This window comes from Sylvia atricapilla, chromosome 9 (assembly GCF_009819655.1).
Source record: "Sylvia atricapilla isolate bSylAtr1 chromosome 9, bSylAtr1.pri, whole genome shotgun sequence".
Classification (NCBI taxonomy): domain Eukaryota; kingdom Metazoa; phylum Chordata; class Aves; order Passeriformes; family Sylviidae; genus Sylvia; species Sylvia atricapilla.
In genome coordinates this window covers 15,044,530-15,063,456 of record NC_089148.1, presented here as the reverse complement: position 1 = coordinate 15,063,456, position 18,927 = coordinate 15,044,530, and the positions used below count along the sequence as shown (strand labels likewise).

The window sequence follows — 18,927 nt, the reverse complement described above, 5'->3', positions numbered from 1 at the left end:
CTCTGTTCTGTCAGAGTTAATTTGGTATTAACTTCTCATAGGATGAGCACTCTCTGTGTGTTTCTGAAAAACATATTCCTTGTCTCAATCTGCCACTCTCCCTCCAGAGAAAAGGTGCCTGCATTCAGGCCTTGTCCTCAAACTGCTATAGAACTTAAATGCACCTTTTAGGTGTCACATGCTATGCTACCTGCGCTGCAAACACCTGGCTCAACAGCTTCATCCTAAAATGATGATGTAGTAGGAAACAGCTGGATTTGTTTTGGTGTGGTGTTCTTCTTGGGGTTGGTTGTTGGAGCTGCTCTGTGCAGGTCCAAGAGTTGGATTTTATTGATTCTTGTGTATCTTTTCCACTCAGGATATTCTGGTTTTCACCTGCAGCAGGTTTTGCCACTCACGTCTGACAGTATTCGGTGACTTTCAAAAGTTCCTATGCATAGTATTTGTTCTGGAGCTTTGTTACCTGTTTCTGGAATGTTTTCTGCAGGTGCCAAATTTGCTCTTGTTGACAGTTGCGCAGTTGACTGCACTGTGTTGGAAACCGCTGCCATCCTGCACTCTGAGACAAAGGGCTTTCCCAATTTTCCTGCCAGTTCTTGTGCTGCATCATTCGAATGTGAGTGCACTGTTAGCTGCTGCAGGGACAAAACTGTGTTTTGGCTTCTCTCTGAACTTAAAATTGGTGACCTTTATGTTTGAGGAGTCTTTATTATCTGACTTTGCAAAAGCAATTTGGTTTATGGCTTCAAGTATAACAGCAATAAAAGCTCTGTACAGAGCAGCTGTCTCAAAAGTACATAGGCTTTTCATTACCAAGACTTTTATCATATCTGCTAATTTTCTCCAGTGGTTTTGGTTTTTTTTGGAAGTGTGTTTATCCCTTTTACAGCATCATTCCAGTGAGGGTGAGAGGCTGCCAGGTTATCAGCTATCAGGTTGTCAGGTGTTTCTTGAATATGTTCAATACAAAATCATGCTCAGTGTGCACTCTGGTGGCCCTTTATTTGGTCCATTGCATGTGGTGCTGCAGGCAATAGACCTCTTCACTTTTCATGAAGCTTCCATCTGTGACTGGTTCAGGTTGGACCCACAAGGAGCAATTTTTGTATAAATAAATAGTGGCTTGCCCTTAATTCAGGATGAGCTTCACAAGTCACTGCTAACTTTTCATAAGATTTTAAAAGGTGACTATATTCTTTGTAAAGTACCAGATTGCAGTAATGTTTTTGCCTGTGGCTAGACTTCTAGGAGACCTCTTTTCTATCAGCTTACTTCTCAGATGACCAGAGGCAGTACTGTCAGTACTAGGACGCATTCTCCTTGCTGCTTCTCTCTCTTTCTGGTGTTTTGAGCTGGGTTGAATTGATTCTGCACTGTTTGAGGAGCATAGTCACTTATCCTAACGTCCAATGCATCTCTGTTCTTCCATTCTTTAACTGGGCTCCTGTTGTCTGACGTCTGCAGTTGTGCTTGTTTTTTAATGAAACATGAGGTGAAATCAAGACTGCTAGCCTGTATGTTGTTTTCAGTTTCCTGAAGAAATAAATCTAATTTCAAAAAAGACAATCTGTAAACTAATTTAAGAACTAAAGCAATGGAATTCGGAAATTCTCATCATGCTTCTAATTTTTCTATTTGCATTATTCTTTTCTACTATTGATCTCCTTAATGCATATCTAGTGAGTTCTCAGAGAACTCTCTTTCAGAGACATAAGTGGAGTTCTGTTATTTAAGGACTCAGTCCAGCTTGGCTGTTTAACTGGAACAGGGATGGAACCACGGAATCATCTATCCTCATTGAAATACAGAGCTGAGACATCTGCAGCAAGAACTGAGTTGCCTTAGGTTCCCTCTGTAGCTGAGACTGCCAGAAGAGGAATCATCAGAAAATCTTACTGGGTGCAGTCTCAGACAGCTCTGTTCTTTACTTTGGTGTTGACTCTTGAATTTTGCAGTGCTGGTTAAGACCTGCTGAATTGGCAGTCAGAGAAAGGAGATTCTTCTTCTTTAGCTCAGGGATTTTTGTTACTGATACACCAAGTGACCTTGAGGAATTTGCTTATTGTAGTGTTATTTCAGCTCATATCTTTGAACCTAATGTGCCATGTACTCCTGGAGCCAGCTTTTGTAGTTGGGGAAAATTATAATGGCTCCTTTTCCCTGACAAATTTGTAGATACTGCACAAAACCTTTCAGTGTGGGCATTTAGATTAGTGTCAAGTGTGTAGTATTTTCAGTTGAACATGAACAACAGTATTGTTGTATTGCTAAAAGTCAAAATAAGCCTTTTTCCTTTTTTCCCATAATCAGTCCTCATTTTTCTGTGTTGCTGTTAAATAGCTTTAGATTTCTCCCTTGGATTAATGAAGAGTACCACACTTGAGGTGATTGTTGCTTGGTTCCAGTAATGAGCATAGCTGAGGGTGTGTATCCGCAGTTTCCTTTGACCTCACCAGAATGGTCTCCAGAGGAATGGGAAACATTCACCTGATTGCCATCTTTTGATGCAGCTGTGGTAGATCCGTGGAGAAGCACTGCCACAGCCTCCTTGCTGCAGCATGAGTAATGTGACAAGGCCAGCATCAAAACAATTCTGACAGAACCTAGCAAATGAGGGAATTGTGTGGAAGGGTACTGGAAAAAGATTTAAATGGTATAGTATGCATGTTAATTTTGAAACAAAACGGAGTGAAGTAGGAGAGCCTGAGAAGAGGTATCTTTGGCCTGGAATGCTGCATTTAGGAAACATTCTCACTGTTATGAATGGTTCTAGTGGGCTGTGAACACCTTCAGTACACGATGCAGGTGAAAAATGAAACAGTCCTGGTGCCTGGGCTCTTCTTCTTCCACTGAGTTATTGCCTGGCAGCGTGGGCCCCTCATGCTGCCCAACACCCCAGGAACTGGGATGCTCTCATCATTATTCACACTGCTGGCTGAAGGAAGAGCTGCCTCCCTAACAGGCTGTAGGCAAGGTGGGTGGCTGGTTTTCATATCCAGGCTGAAGTCCTCCATACAGAGTTAAGAGCAAACCTGTCTTTACAGCCCAGGAAGTATGCTACACACCAAAGCAAACTACTTCAAGAAGCACAGTGACTCAATCCCACAGTCTTGCTTAATTTAGGGACACGTGGCAGCGTGTTGTACCCAGGGACCTCCAGAGACACTTTCAGACATAGGGATCAGATGGTTGGATGTGAGCTGATATTGGTTCATATGCTTGGACTATCATTTCCTCAATTACTGCTCCTTGTTTTAATACATTATCTCTGCAACTTTTGGGTTAGTTTTCTTGCCTATCCTCGCAACAGAGGCTAACTCAAACTTCACTCCTGATAGCCACAAGCAATTAAAAAGAAATGACAGTGTCCTGGGTGCAGGATATGAATGCCTTTAGTGTGCGTGCTGATGGGCTGCAGGTACAGAGGAGCAATTAACTTGCTGACAGTTCCATGGAAAACAGGAGTGGTGTGATTCAGGAGAGCAAGGAAACTGGTGATGGGGAGCAGCTGCACCAAAGGGCTGAGCAGCCTGTGTGGCTTGGAGCTGTGGTTGCCTGTGGTGGATGGCTGCCCAGGCCACTTGGCTCTGCAACAAGAACACTGCTTTGCTTGTCCAGGCCCAGCAGAGCCAGGACAGGATGAAGAGAGCAGTTGTGCTAGCAGCCAGAGATGGGTCTGTCCTGAGTCCTCTCTGACTTTCCCAGTTCCAGCTGGATAGATGTTTCCAAACACTGTTTAACAGCTGGTGTCCACAGGAACTGGCAGCAGTGTAAATGCTCATATTCTGCCATTCTCTCTTTCATATGCAGAGGTAGCACAGGGCATCCTGTCTGGACCCTCAGCTGTCCACACAGAGGGGGCTAGGGCCAACCCTGCTCTTCCTCGCTGGTTGGAGGATGACTCCTGTGGGAGCAGAGGTCTGCAGTGCTGTCACCAGCAGGGACAACCGCATCTTGGGCCCTCAGCACTGTGCAGAGCCTGGCAAGGGGAAGGACAGAAAAAGAGATCTTGGCTCTTCTCCCTCCCCAGTTCAAGTGGGTGAGGGGCTGCCAAGGGGTTTACAGCAAGGAGAATAAAGAGGGCATTCATGGGAACTGCATGACTCCAAGCTGGTGGGCTGGAAGCCAGGCACGTCAGCACCTGGTGGGCCAGCACACGAGGAAGGGCTTCTTGCTCCTCACCTTCTCCATAGGAGCCTTTTTAAGGGGTCCCAGCCTAGTGTACTGAGGTCTCTCCTGCCCCACTACCCTGCCTGTTCTGGGCTGGACTGTTGCCTGTGTGGGGCATTGCACCGGCGCAGTGTGCTGGGGAGGTCTTTCCCCAGGAGCCTGGTTGATTCACTGCTACCCTGGACCGTGCTCACTGAGACAGCTGCCCAGGATCCCTCCTGCCTGCCTGTATCCTCCACTCTCTGTCATGTTGTGGGGATAGATCTGAGGGACCTGGATCAGTCCTTTGGCCATCTGTGCAGACGCTACAAAGAAGCCGCCTCCAGTTGTGCACTGACTGTGTGGAGGCTGCAGAGATCGTTCCCAGAGAGAGTGCAGGGCTAGGGCTGTGGGGGTGATCCTGATGGCTGGACAGTCATCACCTCTCACAGCGATCCCCACCCTTTCTCCAGCCAAGCTGGAGCCTGCCTAAAGAATCCTTCCTCCAGAAGTCACTGGACAGAAGAGCCCTTGTGCAGCCTTTTTGGAGAGGTGCCTTGTACTGCTGAGACAGACTTTCCACTTCCCAGTGAACAGATGCCTGGCTATGGCTGGGCCATATGGTGTTTTGGACTCGCTGCTCTCCCAACACAACCTGTCCTCCAGCCCCACAAGCAGGTGAGATTGCTCAGGGCTCTGATCCCTGGCAACAGCTCCCTGCAGGCTGTGGGAGCTGCCAAGGGTCTGGTGCAGGGAGAGGTGCGATAGGTCCGTGCTTTGGAGTGTCTACCTCTAGAAAGTGCTACCCAGTCAGTGTGGCCTTGCTGCCGGGTCACCATTTCAGGAGAGGTTTGACTGTGGAGGGGGCTTGCCCTGCTGGCCTGGGATCTGAGGAAAGCACACCATGTACTGAGGGTGAGTAAACAGCACTTCAGGATTGTGGTCAAGGATGCTTGTGACATCCTGGGGATGCCTCTAAGGAAAGGATGAAATCAGACTCTGCTTGCCAGCCAATAGTCTGTATCAGAGCCAGAATATCTGGTGCTGGATTCACGATCCTGCCCTGTAAGCATTCCTGTGGGAGCTGCTACATCCTTCCTGATTTCTCCAGCAGTGTCTGCTGCTTTTCTATTCAGTCAGGTTTATGGGGTGACCAGTTGCCCAAGGCTCAGTATCAGCAGCTGTGCTCACTGTCAGGCGCTATGGATTTGGGACATGCAGGGATGGGAAGGGAGGAGCTGGCACCTTTGCCCTTTGGCAGCATGTTGCAGGGCACAAAGCCAGCCAGCCCTCTTCCTGGCCAAGCTGTAAATTTGGCCCCTTGCTCTTGTGCTCCTCTGGCTTTTCCTATGGGCTGAGGGTTCATCCCACTCCTGCTGTGGCTGCACTGCTAACTTGTCCTTCAGACCCTGTGCCCCTATGCTTGCATACACAGTGCTGTCAGCTCAGCTCTCTGGGTGCACTTCTGACTCATATCTGCCTGGGCAGCTCCCCTTTTCATTGCTGTTAGGAGTTCATGGCTGTGGGCTGTGAAACTCCGTTCTCCTCTTCCCCACCCTGCAAATTCCCATGCATCCAGGAGGGACAAAGCCTGTGGAGCTGTCTCCCCTGGCCAAGATATCTGTAGTAGTGATGCTATACCTGGCTGGGATGCTCTGTGCCATGGTCTGTCCTTTGCACCTCTCTCCTATGGAGATTTCTGCAGCACAGCACAGGATCTCAAGATCCTTGTGCCAGTGATGGGCAGAGGAGCTGGTGCTTCCCCAGGCACTCTGGCAGGAACCAGCCATTTCCATCTGCATAATGGAGACTGTAGCACAACCACCATCAACCCACTCTGGGATATTTTTAGACCTGGCTGTGCTGATGAGGGAGAGATGACAGGCTCACTCCACATCCAGACCACGCGATGCCTCTCCCAGCTGCAGCCACCTGGTGCAATGGGAGAAGCGTGGGCTGTTTCCCCAGGGAAGGCAGCACTGACCAGCTGCTGTGGCTCTGGGCTTGCTGGGAGCAGCTACTGGTGCAGGATACCACCATCCTTCTCCCTCTGAACTTCTGCACCTTCACTGCTTTTGAGAGAGTATCTTAATGAATTCCCCAGGTCTCACTGGATCTTGACATTGAGGGTGTTTCCTGGCTTGTGAAGGAAAAGGAAGGAGGAATCTGAACCTGTGGGACTTGAAGCATGGCAGTGATATGCTTTTGCAGATGATCACTTGCTGTCACAGGACTGGGGAGCCCTTTCAGCTGAGGAGTCTGGCATTTCTGCAGGGCCTGGGGCTTGGAAAGTTCTGTGGAAGAAGGTATCAGAGCTTCCCTTTTTCATCAGAGCCGTGTGTGGAGTGGAAGGAGCAGTGATTTGGAGGTGACTGGGGTGAGTTGATGGAGGACAGGTGATCTGGGGCAGGAGGCTGTCTCCTGTGGCCAGGCTTGTCTGAAACTGGTCCCCAGCACAGCTGGGGAGGCCTTGTGTGAAGCGGTTCTCTGATGCCCTGGACACACACAATGGCACAGTGCTGCTGGGAGGTGACACTGCCAAGCCATGACTGTGTTGTGGATGCTGGCAGAGGGGAGAACTGTCCTACACAGGGTCTGTGGCTGGGTTAGAGGGGAGCTGGGCTGGGCTGGAGCAGGCTGCTCTACACAGCTTCACACCAGGGCTCAAATGCCAACGTAGGTGGGTTGTAGGTGCTGGACTCTGAACACAGGACTTGTCTGGGTGACTGCACATAGCAGTGGTGCTAATCTACCCTGTCCACCAGGAACCAGTCTGTTGGGGAGGGAGTCACTGGTACCAACACCTCGCTGTGTTTATCTTACCCCATCCCTGCATTGGAAGGACCAGTTCAGCTGCAATGCAAACCTACCTCAACTGGCTACTGAGACCTGGAAAGTTCCAGCCCTGAGCAGCTCCTTGTCCCTGATCCTGTGGATCTGCCAGCATCCCCCAGCATAGTGGTGGCTCAGGTGATGGCTGCAGAAAGTTCATATTCCCTTGGCTGTGGTATGTGGAGTGGGTTCCCATGGAGCAGGGTGGAGAAGCTCTGTTGGAGAGGCAGAGCTTTGTCCCCACGTTCTTGTGGCTGGGCGGCATGGGCTGCATCTGAAAACAAGGACCTGCTGGCCTGGCTGGTTCCCCATGACTCCTGGGACAGGGGCAGAGTCGTCCATTGGCTGGCAGCTCTGTGCCTTCACTGTTTAGGATCCCACTTACTACACAAGGATCCAGTGTCCCCTTAGTCCTGTTCTCACTCATGCCTACCAACATAGACTTGTGTGACTTCAAGTGATATACGTGGGGGGGTTGAGATGTTTCAGCAGCACCCTTCTGTGTCCCCTCCCTGTGGCAGGCAGCTGCCTGTTCATGGCTGCTATTAGCTCACATCCTGCCAGCAAACAGAGCACCCAGAGGCCTTTCCCCCTGGCTGCTCTAACTTCCTATTATGAAAAGCAGCTGCAAGAATGCACAGGTTGTCTCAAATGCTGAGTCTCCAAAACTAAGCATGTTCGTGTCCTGCAGCAAAGCACAAACCCTTGACCGTGTCCTGCAGCACAGTGCCTCAGGGCAGTGCAAACTAAGCCACAGCCCCTGCACCCTCCCACACAGCTCCTATGGCCCTCGCGTTGCTGGGTGGCTACTCTCCTTTCTTCCTTTTCCCAAGAGGGAGCTGATAAGCCTCAGCATCCAGGAGTGGGGAAGAAAGGCACTGGGACATGGCAGGGCTACCTCAGCTGGCAGCTACCCTGCCAGCCCAGGGCCCCAGGCCAGGCAGCCATTCTCATGACCAGTGGTGAAGCACCTCCACCATCACCACCAGCACTTCCTCCCACCACCTTCCCAGTGACTGGCAGCATTTGAGGTGCCTGGTGCTTTCCCTTCCTCCTGCCTCTCCTTGCTCTTGCTACTTCCCATCTCCTTGGTCCCTCTCCTGAACATCATGCTTGCCCTGGTCTCAGATGTGTAGGAGGTGAGATACTTCAAGAGCATCTCTGTGAGCTCATGGCCCTGCACCCTGGGAGGTGTTGATGTCCCTTGGTGCATCATGGGGTTTTGAGTGGGGCACTCACCCACAGAACAGCAGCCTGTGGCTTGCAGACAAGACATGCCCTGGGAGTTGCTTACCAGAGGCAGCGTTGCTGACTATTTCCTTTGGGCACGTAGGGAAGAGATCAGAGTGACACGGGGGGGAAGGTTTGTAAACCTGGAGTGGACACCGACTCAGGCACTTGTGCTGCTGTGCTTATGCAGTGGGTTTTGGCGTCAGCTCACTTGGGCATGTATGGGAGAGACAAGTATGAGTAACAGAGCTGGTTGCTGTGTTGTATGAAGGTTGCTGATGCATTACGTGGGTTCAGAGGCTCCAGTTCACGAGGGAGCAAGGAGAGGAGGAGGTTCAGGTTGAACAGGATGAAAAGAGGAGCCCACGGCTAGTGGCCCCATCACCATAGCAGGCCAGCTAGAGGTGCACAACAGATTGCTCCAGTGCAAGTAATTAACTTCTGAAGCTCCAGGCTGGAAATGACGCATTCCCTGGGTCAAGATCTGGCAATGAGCACTGCTGCAGGTAGTGTAATGCCACAGAGCCAGCTCAGGCTGTTGTACCTGTTTTTAGAAAGACATATGTGCATGAGCTGGAAGAGCAGGTGAACAAAACTGTCCTCCGGCAGAGCCCTCCACACATCCACTCCCTTTTCTGGCATGCAGGAATCAGTCCTGGCCTCCTTTTTGCTGCTGGAGCTGTTTGGACAGGAGGTCAGGAAGGGTACTTACAGGTCAGGGCAAAACAGCAAGCATGTCCATGCAGCATCTCTGTGCCTGAGCCACAGATGTCTAAAAATTTAAGTTGAGACCTTAAACTTGTTGAATCTAGTTGAGATCTAAACTTGTTTTACATGCTGCTTCATGGTGAGGATGGCTGCCCTTCCAGTCTTCAGTGACCGTGCTGTACTTAATTTCAGGCTTGAGTTTTTCCCCTCTTCAACTTCTCACCTTTGGTTCCTGCAGTTCCTTCTGCCTATACTAGTACTCTGTTCCCTCTGGCAGTGAGAAGAACCTCCTGGGACAGTGCAGTAGCCTGTACTGCTCACATCCTATGCAGCCTTATTTGTCACATTTCCAAACCTTAGCTCCTTTTTTTGTGGTGATGTTGCTGCTCCTTGGGATTTCTGTACCTGTTCTGAAGTTTGGAGAGCTGGACCAGACACCAAGTTGGCTTTGCCAGAGCTGTAGCTCTGCTTTGAAATCCCCTCCATGCCCTTCTGACTCATGGCCCTCAGAGCCAAGGTACTGTGCTGCAGGCGCATAGCAACAGTCATGTGTGGAGACAGCTCTTTTTCAGCTTTTTTCCTTAATTTCACCTCCCACCCCCACTTTCAGGGAGATTCTCCATCCTGTGGTACAGCCGGTCTTCTCCATTTCCAAGAACCTTCCTTTGCAGCCCATCACTGTGCTGTGGGCTGTTATCATTTTCCCAGGCCATTCAGCTCATGCTGTAGCAGCCTGTTCAGTGTTTTATCAGCCCCAAATGTAAGCCTTCATCTTGTCATCCAATTGATATTAAGACCTATTAAAGGGCACTGGACCAGGGGTCACTGAGGGTCTAGGTAGGCTTACTGTTGTTGATGTTTCCCCATTAAGCCTTGGCTCACTGACAGATCTCAGAATGTAGCTGTTAATACGTGCAGTTGTTAATCTACTTGAGTCTTATTAATTCTTTATAATACATATTTTTAATGAAAATCCTACAGCATTATTGAAAGCAGTGGAGAAGGCAAAGTGTTCTCTATAGATGCTCCTGCTCTCAGCAGCCAGAATGTTTCTTGTGCCCAGGGAGAAGTTTCCCTGTGTAACAGCCTCAGGATGCCCTTAGCTGTGCTTTTATCTGCCCAGTGGCAGTCTGGGGTTCTCTGCCATTTATCTGACCATTGCTCTGACCCTTTAAATTATGCTGGCCTCCAGCCAGCTGCCCATTCATTAAAAATTAACACATGTGTTTGGGAGAGTCTGTGATTAAATAATCGAATTGTTTGCAAATTACATGGGCCTGTAGTATGACTGTGGCTGGTCTGGGGAGCTGCTGCCTCTCCTTGTGCCACTGCTTTGTCAAATTCCCTCCTCTCTGTGACAGCACGTGAGAAGGAGTCACTCCTGCCATTCCCATTTCAGAAGAGGCAGTGAGTGGATGGTGCCTGCTTGCCTCGCCTCACTCTTCCAACTGTTTTTATGGCATGAAAGGGGATGGGATAATGCCTGTCTGGAGAGCTCAAGATGAACCCATTGAAGTTCATGGCCATCGCAGTTCTAACCACCTCTGAAATTCAAGTTTATTCAGCAATCATCTCAGAAACTCAAGGACAGCACTCTTGGCTTTGGAGAGGCAGCACAGCCACAGCTGGAGCTGGGCTCATTCAAGGCTCCTGCAGCACTGGCATGAAGAAATGCACTGTGATATCCAGTGATGGCATCTGGGCTGAGTAGGATTCCCTATTTCACACCCAGATCTTCAGATAGGCTTCACTGGGGAGGCTGCTGGGGGGAGGTTATTTTAGTTGGTTTCTTAAGGAGTAGAATTAAAGATGGAACCTTCACATAACCTATTATTTTGAAGAGACTGTGTTCATGGTGTGCAGCCTGGTAATTAATCAGTGCATAGATTCTACGGTGACCATTGCCACTCTGAACAGGATGGGTAAAATATTAACAGGTATTGCAAAATATTTCCCAGTCAAACCAGCCTGAATGCCAGCAGGCACTGCTTGGTCCTGTGCTCTCCTCTCTTTCATGGCACAGTAACCTACTGGGAGCAGGACATTTGCTACTGGACAGCTCACCAAGGCTCAGCAAATCTTCCTAAGGCCTGCCAAGCTTAGCTCCCTAAGCCCCCCAAATGTGGCAACCATGCCATCCATGATTCTAGGACAGGGAGCGAGTGAGGGAGGTGTGTGGGAGTGGAGATGTCCCCAACCACCAAACTCCATTCATCAGCTCCTGGATGTGCAGCTGAGATACAGGTGGTTCTAACCTGCCCCAGCAGGGCGTCTGGAAAAGATTAGAGACAAACCTGCCTGAATGCTTATTCTGATGCTATGGTAGAAAGGACTAATGCAGCCCTTTAAGACAGAGAATAGGAAAAGCAGATTAAATCCCTGTGTCAAAGTATTAGGGAGGCTCATTATGGGATTCTATATCTTGAAAAGGATTCAGGAAAATCAGAGAGGCTCTACAGAGCAGAAATGCAAAAAATGGCTTGAGGGTGGGAGGAAAAGCCTGGCAGAAAGAGAATTAAGCAACTCAGTATATTTAGCTTTTCAGAAAGATGGATGAGAGGGGGTTTTCTTGCAGCATATGTGTAGTGTCACAAAGAGAAAATGCCAGGCTCTGAAAGGCTCTTTAATCAAGCAGAAGACAGAATAAAATGGTATGTCTGCAAGCAGAAACCAGACACAGGGAGGTGGGATGCTTTTCTGAACGTGAGGGCGAGGGACTCGTGAAGCAGACCCAGAAAAGTGGGAGTCTTCAATGCTTGTCTTCAATTCAAGCCTACCTCCTCTCTTGGAAACTATGAGTGAACCAAACATAGTGTATTGGAATTACTGCAAGGAGATGAACTGCCAGTGAGTGCTGGCCAGGGGCTTGCACTCACATAGCCACCTGCCAGGTGGGACCACTGGGTCACTTCATCTGAGGAAGACCCTTGGAAACCTGCTCCAGTCAGGCAGAGCATTTGGGAAAGCAATCAGGCAGGCTCCAGGTGTTCACCTGCTCCCAAAGTGGTAAGTGTGATTCTTTGCTGTTGAAAACATCTGGAGGGTGGCAGAATTTTTGAGCCAAATTCAGATTGTTTTAATTTTTGTGTGGGCGTGGTGCTAATGCTGTTTAACAGGTCTTAGAGTAGCCAGAGCACCAGAAATGTAAAGTGTTCTCCACAGTCTGATCATGTTCAGAATCTGCATTTAAAAATAATACATAATGAATGTGTGAGATGAAACAAGTTTGGTCAGAGAGAAGATAAACAGCAAGTGTCTTACACCCAGATTGCATTCCTTGAGCCTGTGCATCAGCAGAGGTAATCTCTGTCTAGCCATTACTGAAAGAGATCTTTGCTGTGGTATTTAGTGGTATTTAATTAATCATAAAGTATTGCATTAATTAGTATTGGGTCTGATTTGATGACACTTAATTTGGGGAGAAGGATTACAGTGTGAGTATTAGAATGGTCATTTTTATAGGGTAAAGAAACAAAATGAGATTAAAAGTCTCTATGAAGGAAGCCTGGAGGCTGATGTGTGTATGTGGCATATGATGCAGATAGTTACAACCTAACTTCATTTACTGGTAGAAAAAGAACCTGTAGCTGTTATTTATGAGTGTCCCCCCGCCCCTATATAGTGTGTGGCTCAGTCACCATGAAAAAAAATGCTGGCAGGTGTCAGTTCAGTGGGAATGCCTTGAGGTTCTCAATGTCTCCTCATGCACATGAGGGGAATTTGCAGAGCAATTTTGGTATGCCCTAGGCAGGCTCCTTTCAAAAGAAGGGCAGAAGAAAGTTTTGCTTATGGTTACACTGGTGTGTCTGAGTCATGCTTAGTCCAACATGAGTGTCTCTGCAGCACTGATGCAGGGGTAGGACCCCTCACTGCCTGCTCCAAGCAGTGAACAGCTCTAACTGTTTTGTGCTACCTGCTAATGCAGCCACAGCTGTGCCAGAGCTTTTTTTCTCCAGATCATGGTGAGTGCTGCTGTAGGAAATTCTCTGCAGACACATGGGTAGCCATAGGCTCAGCAGGTTTGCTGCAATTGGGTTTTGTTGAGCAGGATGGGCTAGACCATTTGCCTAATCATTTGGTCAGTTTGGCTTTAAAAAGCTCCAGAGCATTCTGGAAAGCAGCACAGCAATATGATAGGATTTAATCAGACTTAATTATTCCCCTGCTGTCTATCTCCTAGCAACATCCAGCTTGACATCTGCCTGCGAATGAAATGTGTAAGCTAAGTAGGAACATGTTCAGACTAAAGTCCTGCTACTTGAACCAAATCACTCCACTAATCATTGCCTAAATTCATCTCATGGCCACCAAACAGCTGCCAGTTGCTGGTACCTGATTTTCCAAGATACACAGCACTCACCTTCTGAGCTTTTTCCAGGCTGGCAAGAAGGGTGACTTCATCCTGGGCTCTTTGCAGCACACTGACACCTGATAACGGGGTTCAAGTTTCCTGAGTGACAAACACAGGCTCAGGAGCAAGCCCCAGACTTGTCATTATCTGGCTTCGTGCTGTAGGTCCCCGCTTATCTCATCACTGAAATCAGATCACCTGCTGTGCCTGCACACACGGGGTTCAAATGCGGTACAGTCGGGGGCGGTTTAGGTGAAGCTTGGGGACAGCTGGAGCAGATGTGGCGCAGTGGCAGCAGACAGTGCAGCAGCTCCATGTCGCAGGGACAAGGGCGGTTGAGGCAGGGAGACGAGACCCAGCTTACGCAGATGGAGGGATGAAGAGAGGAAGAGGAGCAGGCATAAAGCAAGCATTTGTAAAGTAAAATTGGGCTCCAGCCAGACATGATGTGGTACAGGAGTTGGTGGCATTGCTGGAAGAAATGAGCCTGGCAGCAGAGCCAGGGGCACAGGACGAGGCTGCCTGCACCAGCCCTGGCTGCCAGCTCGCCGTGAAGCTGGAGGGAAGGGAGCTGCCCCAGATAAGTGAGAGCAACGAGCATCCTGAGCAGGTCAGCCTTGCAAGCTGGGGTTGGTGGGGCAGCACCTTGGGGGCAGATCTACAGATGGACAGGGCTACATGGATGTGGTTGTGTCCCCTCCCCACATACCTCCTCATGGGGATATTGGTGCCAGTGATATGTAGCTGTTTGCATGAGTCTCTTGGTCTCCTGTGCTGTCTCTAGAAGTTGTTGGCATTCAAAAAATCTAATGGTATGTCAGTTTGACATGTGTCTCCCTTGTGTCTCTGCAGAGGAGCGTGGTAGCTCTGGAAGCCTGGCTGTGTGGATGCCACACTAGCAACCAACACACAGTGACTTCATTTGTGCAGGGCACAAAGTGGGGTTTCTGGCTGTGAAAATGGGTCTGTATGAATGCCCACCAGCTCTCCCTGTGACCAGCAGGAACTTTGCCTTTTGTCAACTGCCTTTTGTGAATGGGCAGTGCTCAGCCAGCTCTGTGCTGTTCAAGGCAGCGTCTGCCATTCAACATCAGTGCCTGGGCCCACCTCTGTGGGACCTGCCACCCTGTTGGATATTATCTTACTAAGATTCCCTTAAAATCACCTTTTATCTTCTTTCTGTTACCAGTGACAAATGGAGGGTCACTGGGCTGGTAACTAAAGATGCAGGTTTATTCCTTACAGTTTCTTTCCTTTCAGATGACTTTCTCCCTCACGACTAATAATTTCCCTTTATCATTCTATCACTGAGAGGCATGGTATTAGAGTTCATCATTTGCCCTCTGCCTAAGGAGCATTAGAAGGCTGTGGGGCCGGCAAGAACGAGGACAATGCTGTGGGAAGAGTGCGAGCGCTGCTCTGCTCACAGGGCAGCTGTGCAGTGAGAAGGTGGAGACTGTAACACAGCGGGAAGCGCGTGGAACCTGCCCTGGCGTGAGCTGTGCGGTGAAAGGCAGCGGGGTGCGTCCGTGCCCCCTGGTGCGGGCCAGTGGTGGAGGCTGTGCCACAACCAGGTGGTGGCGCAGAGCCATGCAGGGGCTGGGGAGGACCTTGTTGGGTGTGCAGTGCTGGGAGGATGGTGTGAAGGCAGTGGCAGGGACAGATGCTGTGTTGGGGCAGTGCTGGAAGCACCCCAGGGCTCCGCTGCCGTGTGGTAGCTGCAGCTTGGCTGTGCAGAGCGGGGCAGGGCTGATATGCCATCGGGGCAGTGCAGCACTTGAAGGGAGGCGCGGCACACTCAATACAGTGCCTGGAGGGCGGGCGATGCCGTGTCACTGCAGGGGCGCAGCGGCCGGGCGGGAGCTGGGGTGCCTCAGCCGGCGGAAGGTGCAGCGCTCTGGGGTGACAATGCGGAGCCTTCGCAGCGGGTGCAGCGCTGGCTGGGGCCACCCAGTGCCGTGCCTGGAGGCACTGCAGTGCCCTGGGGGTGCCACGGCGTGACTGGGGAGCGACGGCGGGGTCTGGAGGAGGAGCGATGCCCGGCAGCGGCCATGAGGGCGAAGGGGACCAGACGGCTTCCCGCGGCGCCATCGCCACGCGCCGGTTCCGAGGGGCTCGGGGGGCGCTCCGCGCACGCGCACCGCCGCCCTGCCGCAGCGCTCCTCCGGCGGGGACCCCCCCGCCCGCGCGCCATTGGCCGCGGAAGCCTCCCGCGATTGGCCGGGGTGCGGCCCCCCGCGCCGTCCCATTGGTCGGCGGCGGCCGCTATGCGGGCGGGCCCCGCCCCGCCCCGGCGCGCCATTGGCGGCCGCGGCGCCCCCCGGCGGCGGCGGGTCCCGCTGGGCGCGCCCGGCATGGCGGCGCCCGCAGCCCCGCGCCCGGGGGGCGCAGCCGGCGGCCGAGCGCCCGGGGCCGTCGGCGGCCGGGTGAGGAGTGGCGGGAGGGGACGGGCAGGGCCGCTCACAGCAGCCGGCACGGCGAGCGGGGTCCGGCGCGGCGCGGCGTAGCTGGTAGCGGAGCACGGCGAGTCGGGGACAGCCCGGCGGTGGCGACGCCGCCGCCCGTTTAAACCCAGGCTCCAGTCGGCCGCGGGCAGCTGTCAGCCGGCGGACAGCTGCAGTCGTCCCCGAGCCCGGCGAGCCCCTCTCCCCAGCCGCCGGCACCGCCTCTAGGGCAGCGCGTCCCCGCTGCGCGGAGTGTCCCGGACTCCACCGGACTCCAGCCCGGACCCGGCTCCCGCGGGACGCCCCGGCGCCGTGGGCTTCCTCTGTGGCGTGTCGGGAGGACGCGGTGCTCGCCAGGCCTCGGCGGCCAGGGCCGTGCTGGGCTCGGTTGTCTGAAGTGGGCAGGAGCGGGGCTGATGCTGTGTCACAACGTGGCGGTGACACTCCCGCCTCTCCGGAGCGGCGCCGACCCTTGTCACTGCTGTGTGGGGCAGCTCTTGTTTCACGGGTGTGCTTTGGGGAGCGCCTGTGATTTACCCTTACCCTGTGGAGAGCGCGGCTTGCGATCTGTGCCTTATGGCGGGTATGCGATTGCATGTTTTGGAGAGGATGCCTGTTGGGGAAGGTGGCTTCAACCGCAACCTGTTTTTCTTTCTCAGGTCGTGTAGAAGAGCAGATTTAATGTGAAGATGGGATTCTTGGTGTTTCTGCGTAACCTGCTGCTAGCCCTCTGCCTCTTTCTGGTACTGGGATTTCTGTACTATTCCGCTTGGAAGTTGCACCTTCTCAGATGGGAGGATTCAAGTAAGTAGGAGAACGGTGCAACTGTTTCTGGGCTCCCTAAAACATCTGTTAAATAGTTGCAATCGTGGTGAGATAGGTCTGATTTAGTAGTATTAGAGGGATGTGATTAAGCCCACTCAAGTGCTAGAGCTTTTAGTATGCTTAAGGGGTCGAATTTGTGACTACCTAATGCTCTTTATGGCTTTACTTTTATTACTGAGTACAAGAGCAGGTTCATGCTTTATAAATCTAGTATTAGAGATCTCAGTTCTTAGAATATTATGTTAGTTTATGATTCCTTATTGTCAAAATAAAGACTTTGTATGTTAAGGCTTTTGTTTCCTGAATCTTCTGTATGTTTTAAAATATCTAAGACGAGTTTGTTTTTTTTCCTGTGGTGAATTTTGATTTCTTTCTGTAATCATGTATGCTGGTTATCTCATCATCTTACTTTGTCCTTCAGAAATCCTCATCTTCCATTTATCTTCCATGTTGTTATATGCCAAGTATCTGTCATCTAAAGGATGTCTCTCAACCTTTTTAAGTCCAAAGAGACATCTGACCTCATTGAATACAATCTGAGGATTGTACTGTGCAGTAAGGCCATAGAAGGTTACAGTTGCAATGAGACAGAAATTAGGCTGCAGTTTGATTGCTCAGTTGCTGCTCTTATTTTTGTTTGTGTTGATTTTCCCTGCATGCAAGAATGATTTGCTGAAAATATAAAAACAAGAAAACAATTCCCTCCTCTCCCCTCCTGCCCAAAACACAAGCCAGCCTTCCTTGCAGCTGTTCCACAGGCTGTTTCAGATGTCTCAGAGCTGACTGTTGCTCCCTGGATCAGCAGCTGAGAAACACTGATCCAGAACTGACAAGAAGCCACTGATCAAATTTTTTCTTTGTTGTATTGCGTTTTTGTGCATGCTGAGGTTTCTGCTGCAATGCTTCTTAAACTTAGCATTTTTCTACCTCTACGTGCTCCATATCTGTTGTTATGTGCTCTTTAAAAGTTTTGCTTGATAACATATGATGACTTGGATGTGACACTTGTGCTGATGCACTGATTTTGACAGGAGAGCTACTACAGTGCCTTGGACTAGAACAGATATTGTAAGGCTAAATTTGTGAAAGGATATGTATAGTGGTTTTTTGAGCAGGGATTTTTTCTTCAGGTTTGTGCTTCGGAGAGGGAGTTAAAAATCTTGATTATGAGTTTCTGAAAAGTAGCACTTTTGTTGACAAGGTGTAGAAAATCCTTCCTGCAAAAGAAGTACAGTTGTGGTTAAAAGAAAGTTTTGCCATGTCTGCTATTACATGATGATCTATTATGAAATTACACCACCTACCATCGTTTACTTCCTTCACGCCACCAGGAAATCATGTTGGACTTCCCAAGGCCTGCAAAAAAACCTTTTCATGCCACAACTTGTGTGTGATCTTTGTTACAAACAAAGAAGCAGCTATGTGTTTATGTGTTATGCACCAAGTTGCTGAGGAGGGTTCTGACTTTCTGCGATCCTCTTTGGATTTTGTGCCTTTAGCTTTGTGTGCCGTTTGTTACTTTACACCATGTCAGTCCCTGGGGAGTTTTGTTGTAACTTTGGGTTGCAGTGCAGTGGTGCAAATCTGTGTGCAGATGCTGTGGATTTCTATAAATTGAACACTTCTGCCTGGAAAGATGAGTCTAAGTTGCTGCCTAGTTAGAGGTATTTCTGTTGAGTGCATTGGCTGTTTTTGGGTACCCAGGATGTTCTGACAGGAGCACTATCACACAGGAGCACAGCAGACCTTTGGTTTGGTGTATCTCCCTTTCTCTAATCTTTTGTGTAAAACGTGTCATTCATTTATTCTTGGAAGTTGCAGTGATTGCATTAAGCTTCTTCAACATGTACAAAGAATGATATTAGCTTGAGGATTTAGTTTACTGTTCTTTATCAGTTGTCACAATTGATTTAGGCTGTACTGTTGTTTCTTCTCAACACTTTTGTGGATTGTGTCTTAAATACTGGATAAAGTTCCTTGAAATATTAGCATAAGCAGCAGTCTAGTATAAAGGGGCTGATGTTACTTTTGAAACTATAAAAATTGTACCTGTTTTCAGTTGGTCTTCAGACTTTTTTATGTATCAAAACCCATTTTATTTATCATGTAATTTAACACAGGAGGAACTTAGGCAAATTTAAAGTACAAATTTAAAACCCCATTTTGGGAAACTTGATATGAAGAGTTAATGTTAAGCTCCTCTAAATCAGCATTTGGAAGTTAACAAATAGCAGATTTGAATTACTTATTTAACTATGATCAGGCTTTCTTGAGAATGTGTAATATGATACAATGTATAATGGGGCACTTATATTGCTGAAGGGGAGTCTTGCTTAATTAAGTGCACTAGTCAGCTGGTGCCTGATAAGCGTTGTGGTTTTATTTCCT

The 18,927-nt window shown here is 49.8% G+C and overlaps 1 protein-coding gene across 9 annotated transcripts in view; it reads left to right on the top strand.

The window, feature by feature from the left end:
- Window positions 1-1,715: 1,715 nt before the first annotated feature.
- The window catches only part of ST3GAL3 (ST3 beta-galactoside alpha-2,3-sialyltransferase 3), a 187,025-nt gene continuing 169,813 nt past the window's right edge, over window positions 1,716-18,927 (top strand). For 2 of the 9 annotated variants that reach the window (XM_066325035.1, XM_066325037.1), the window contains exons 1-2: window positions 2,996-13,880; window positions 16,374-16,518. In XM_066325035.1, coding sequence (XP_066181132.1) covers window positions 16,404-16,518 — 115 coding nt within the window. In that variant the 5' untranslated portion in view covers window positions 2,996-13,880; window positions 16,374-16,403. The other 7 variants (XM_066325032.1, XM_066325038.1, XM_066325030.1 and 4 more) reach the window with 7 other exon arrangements.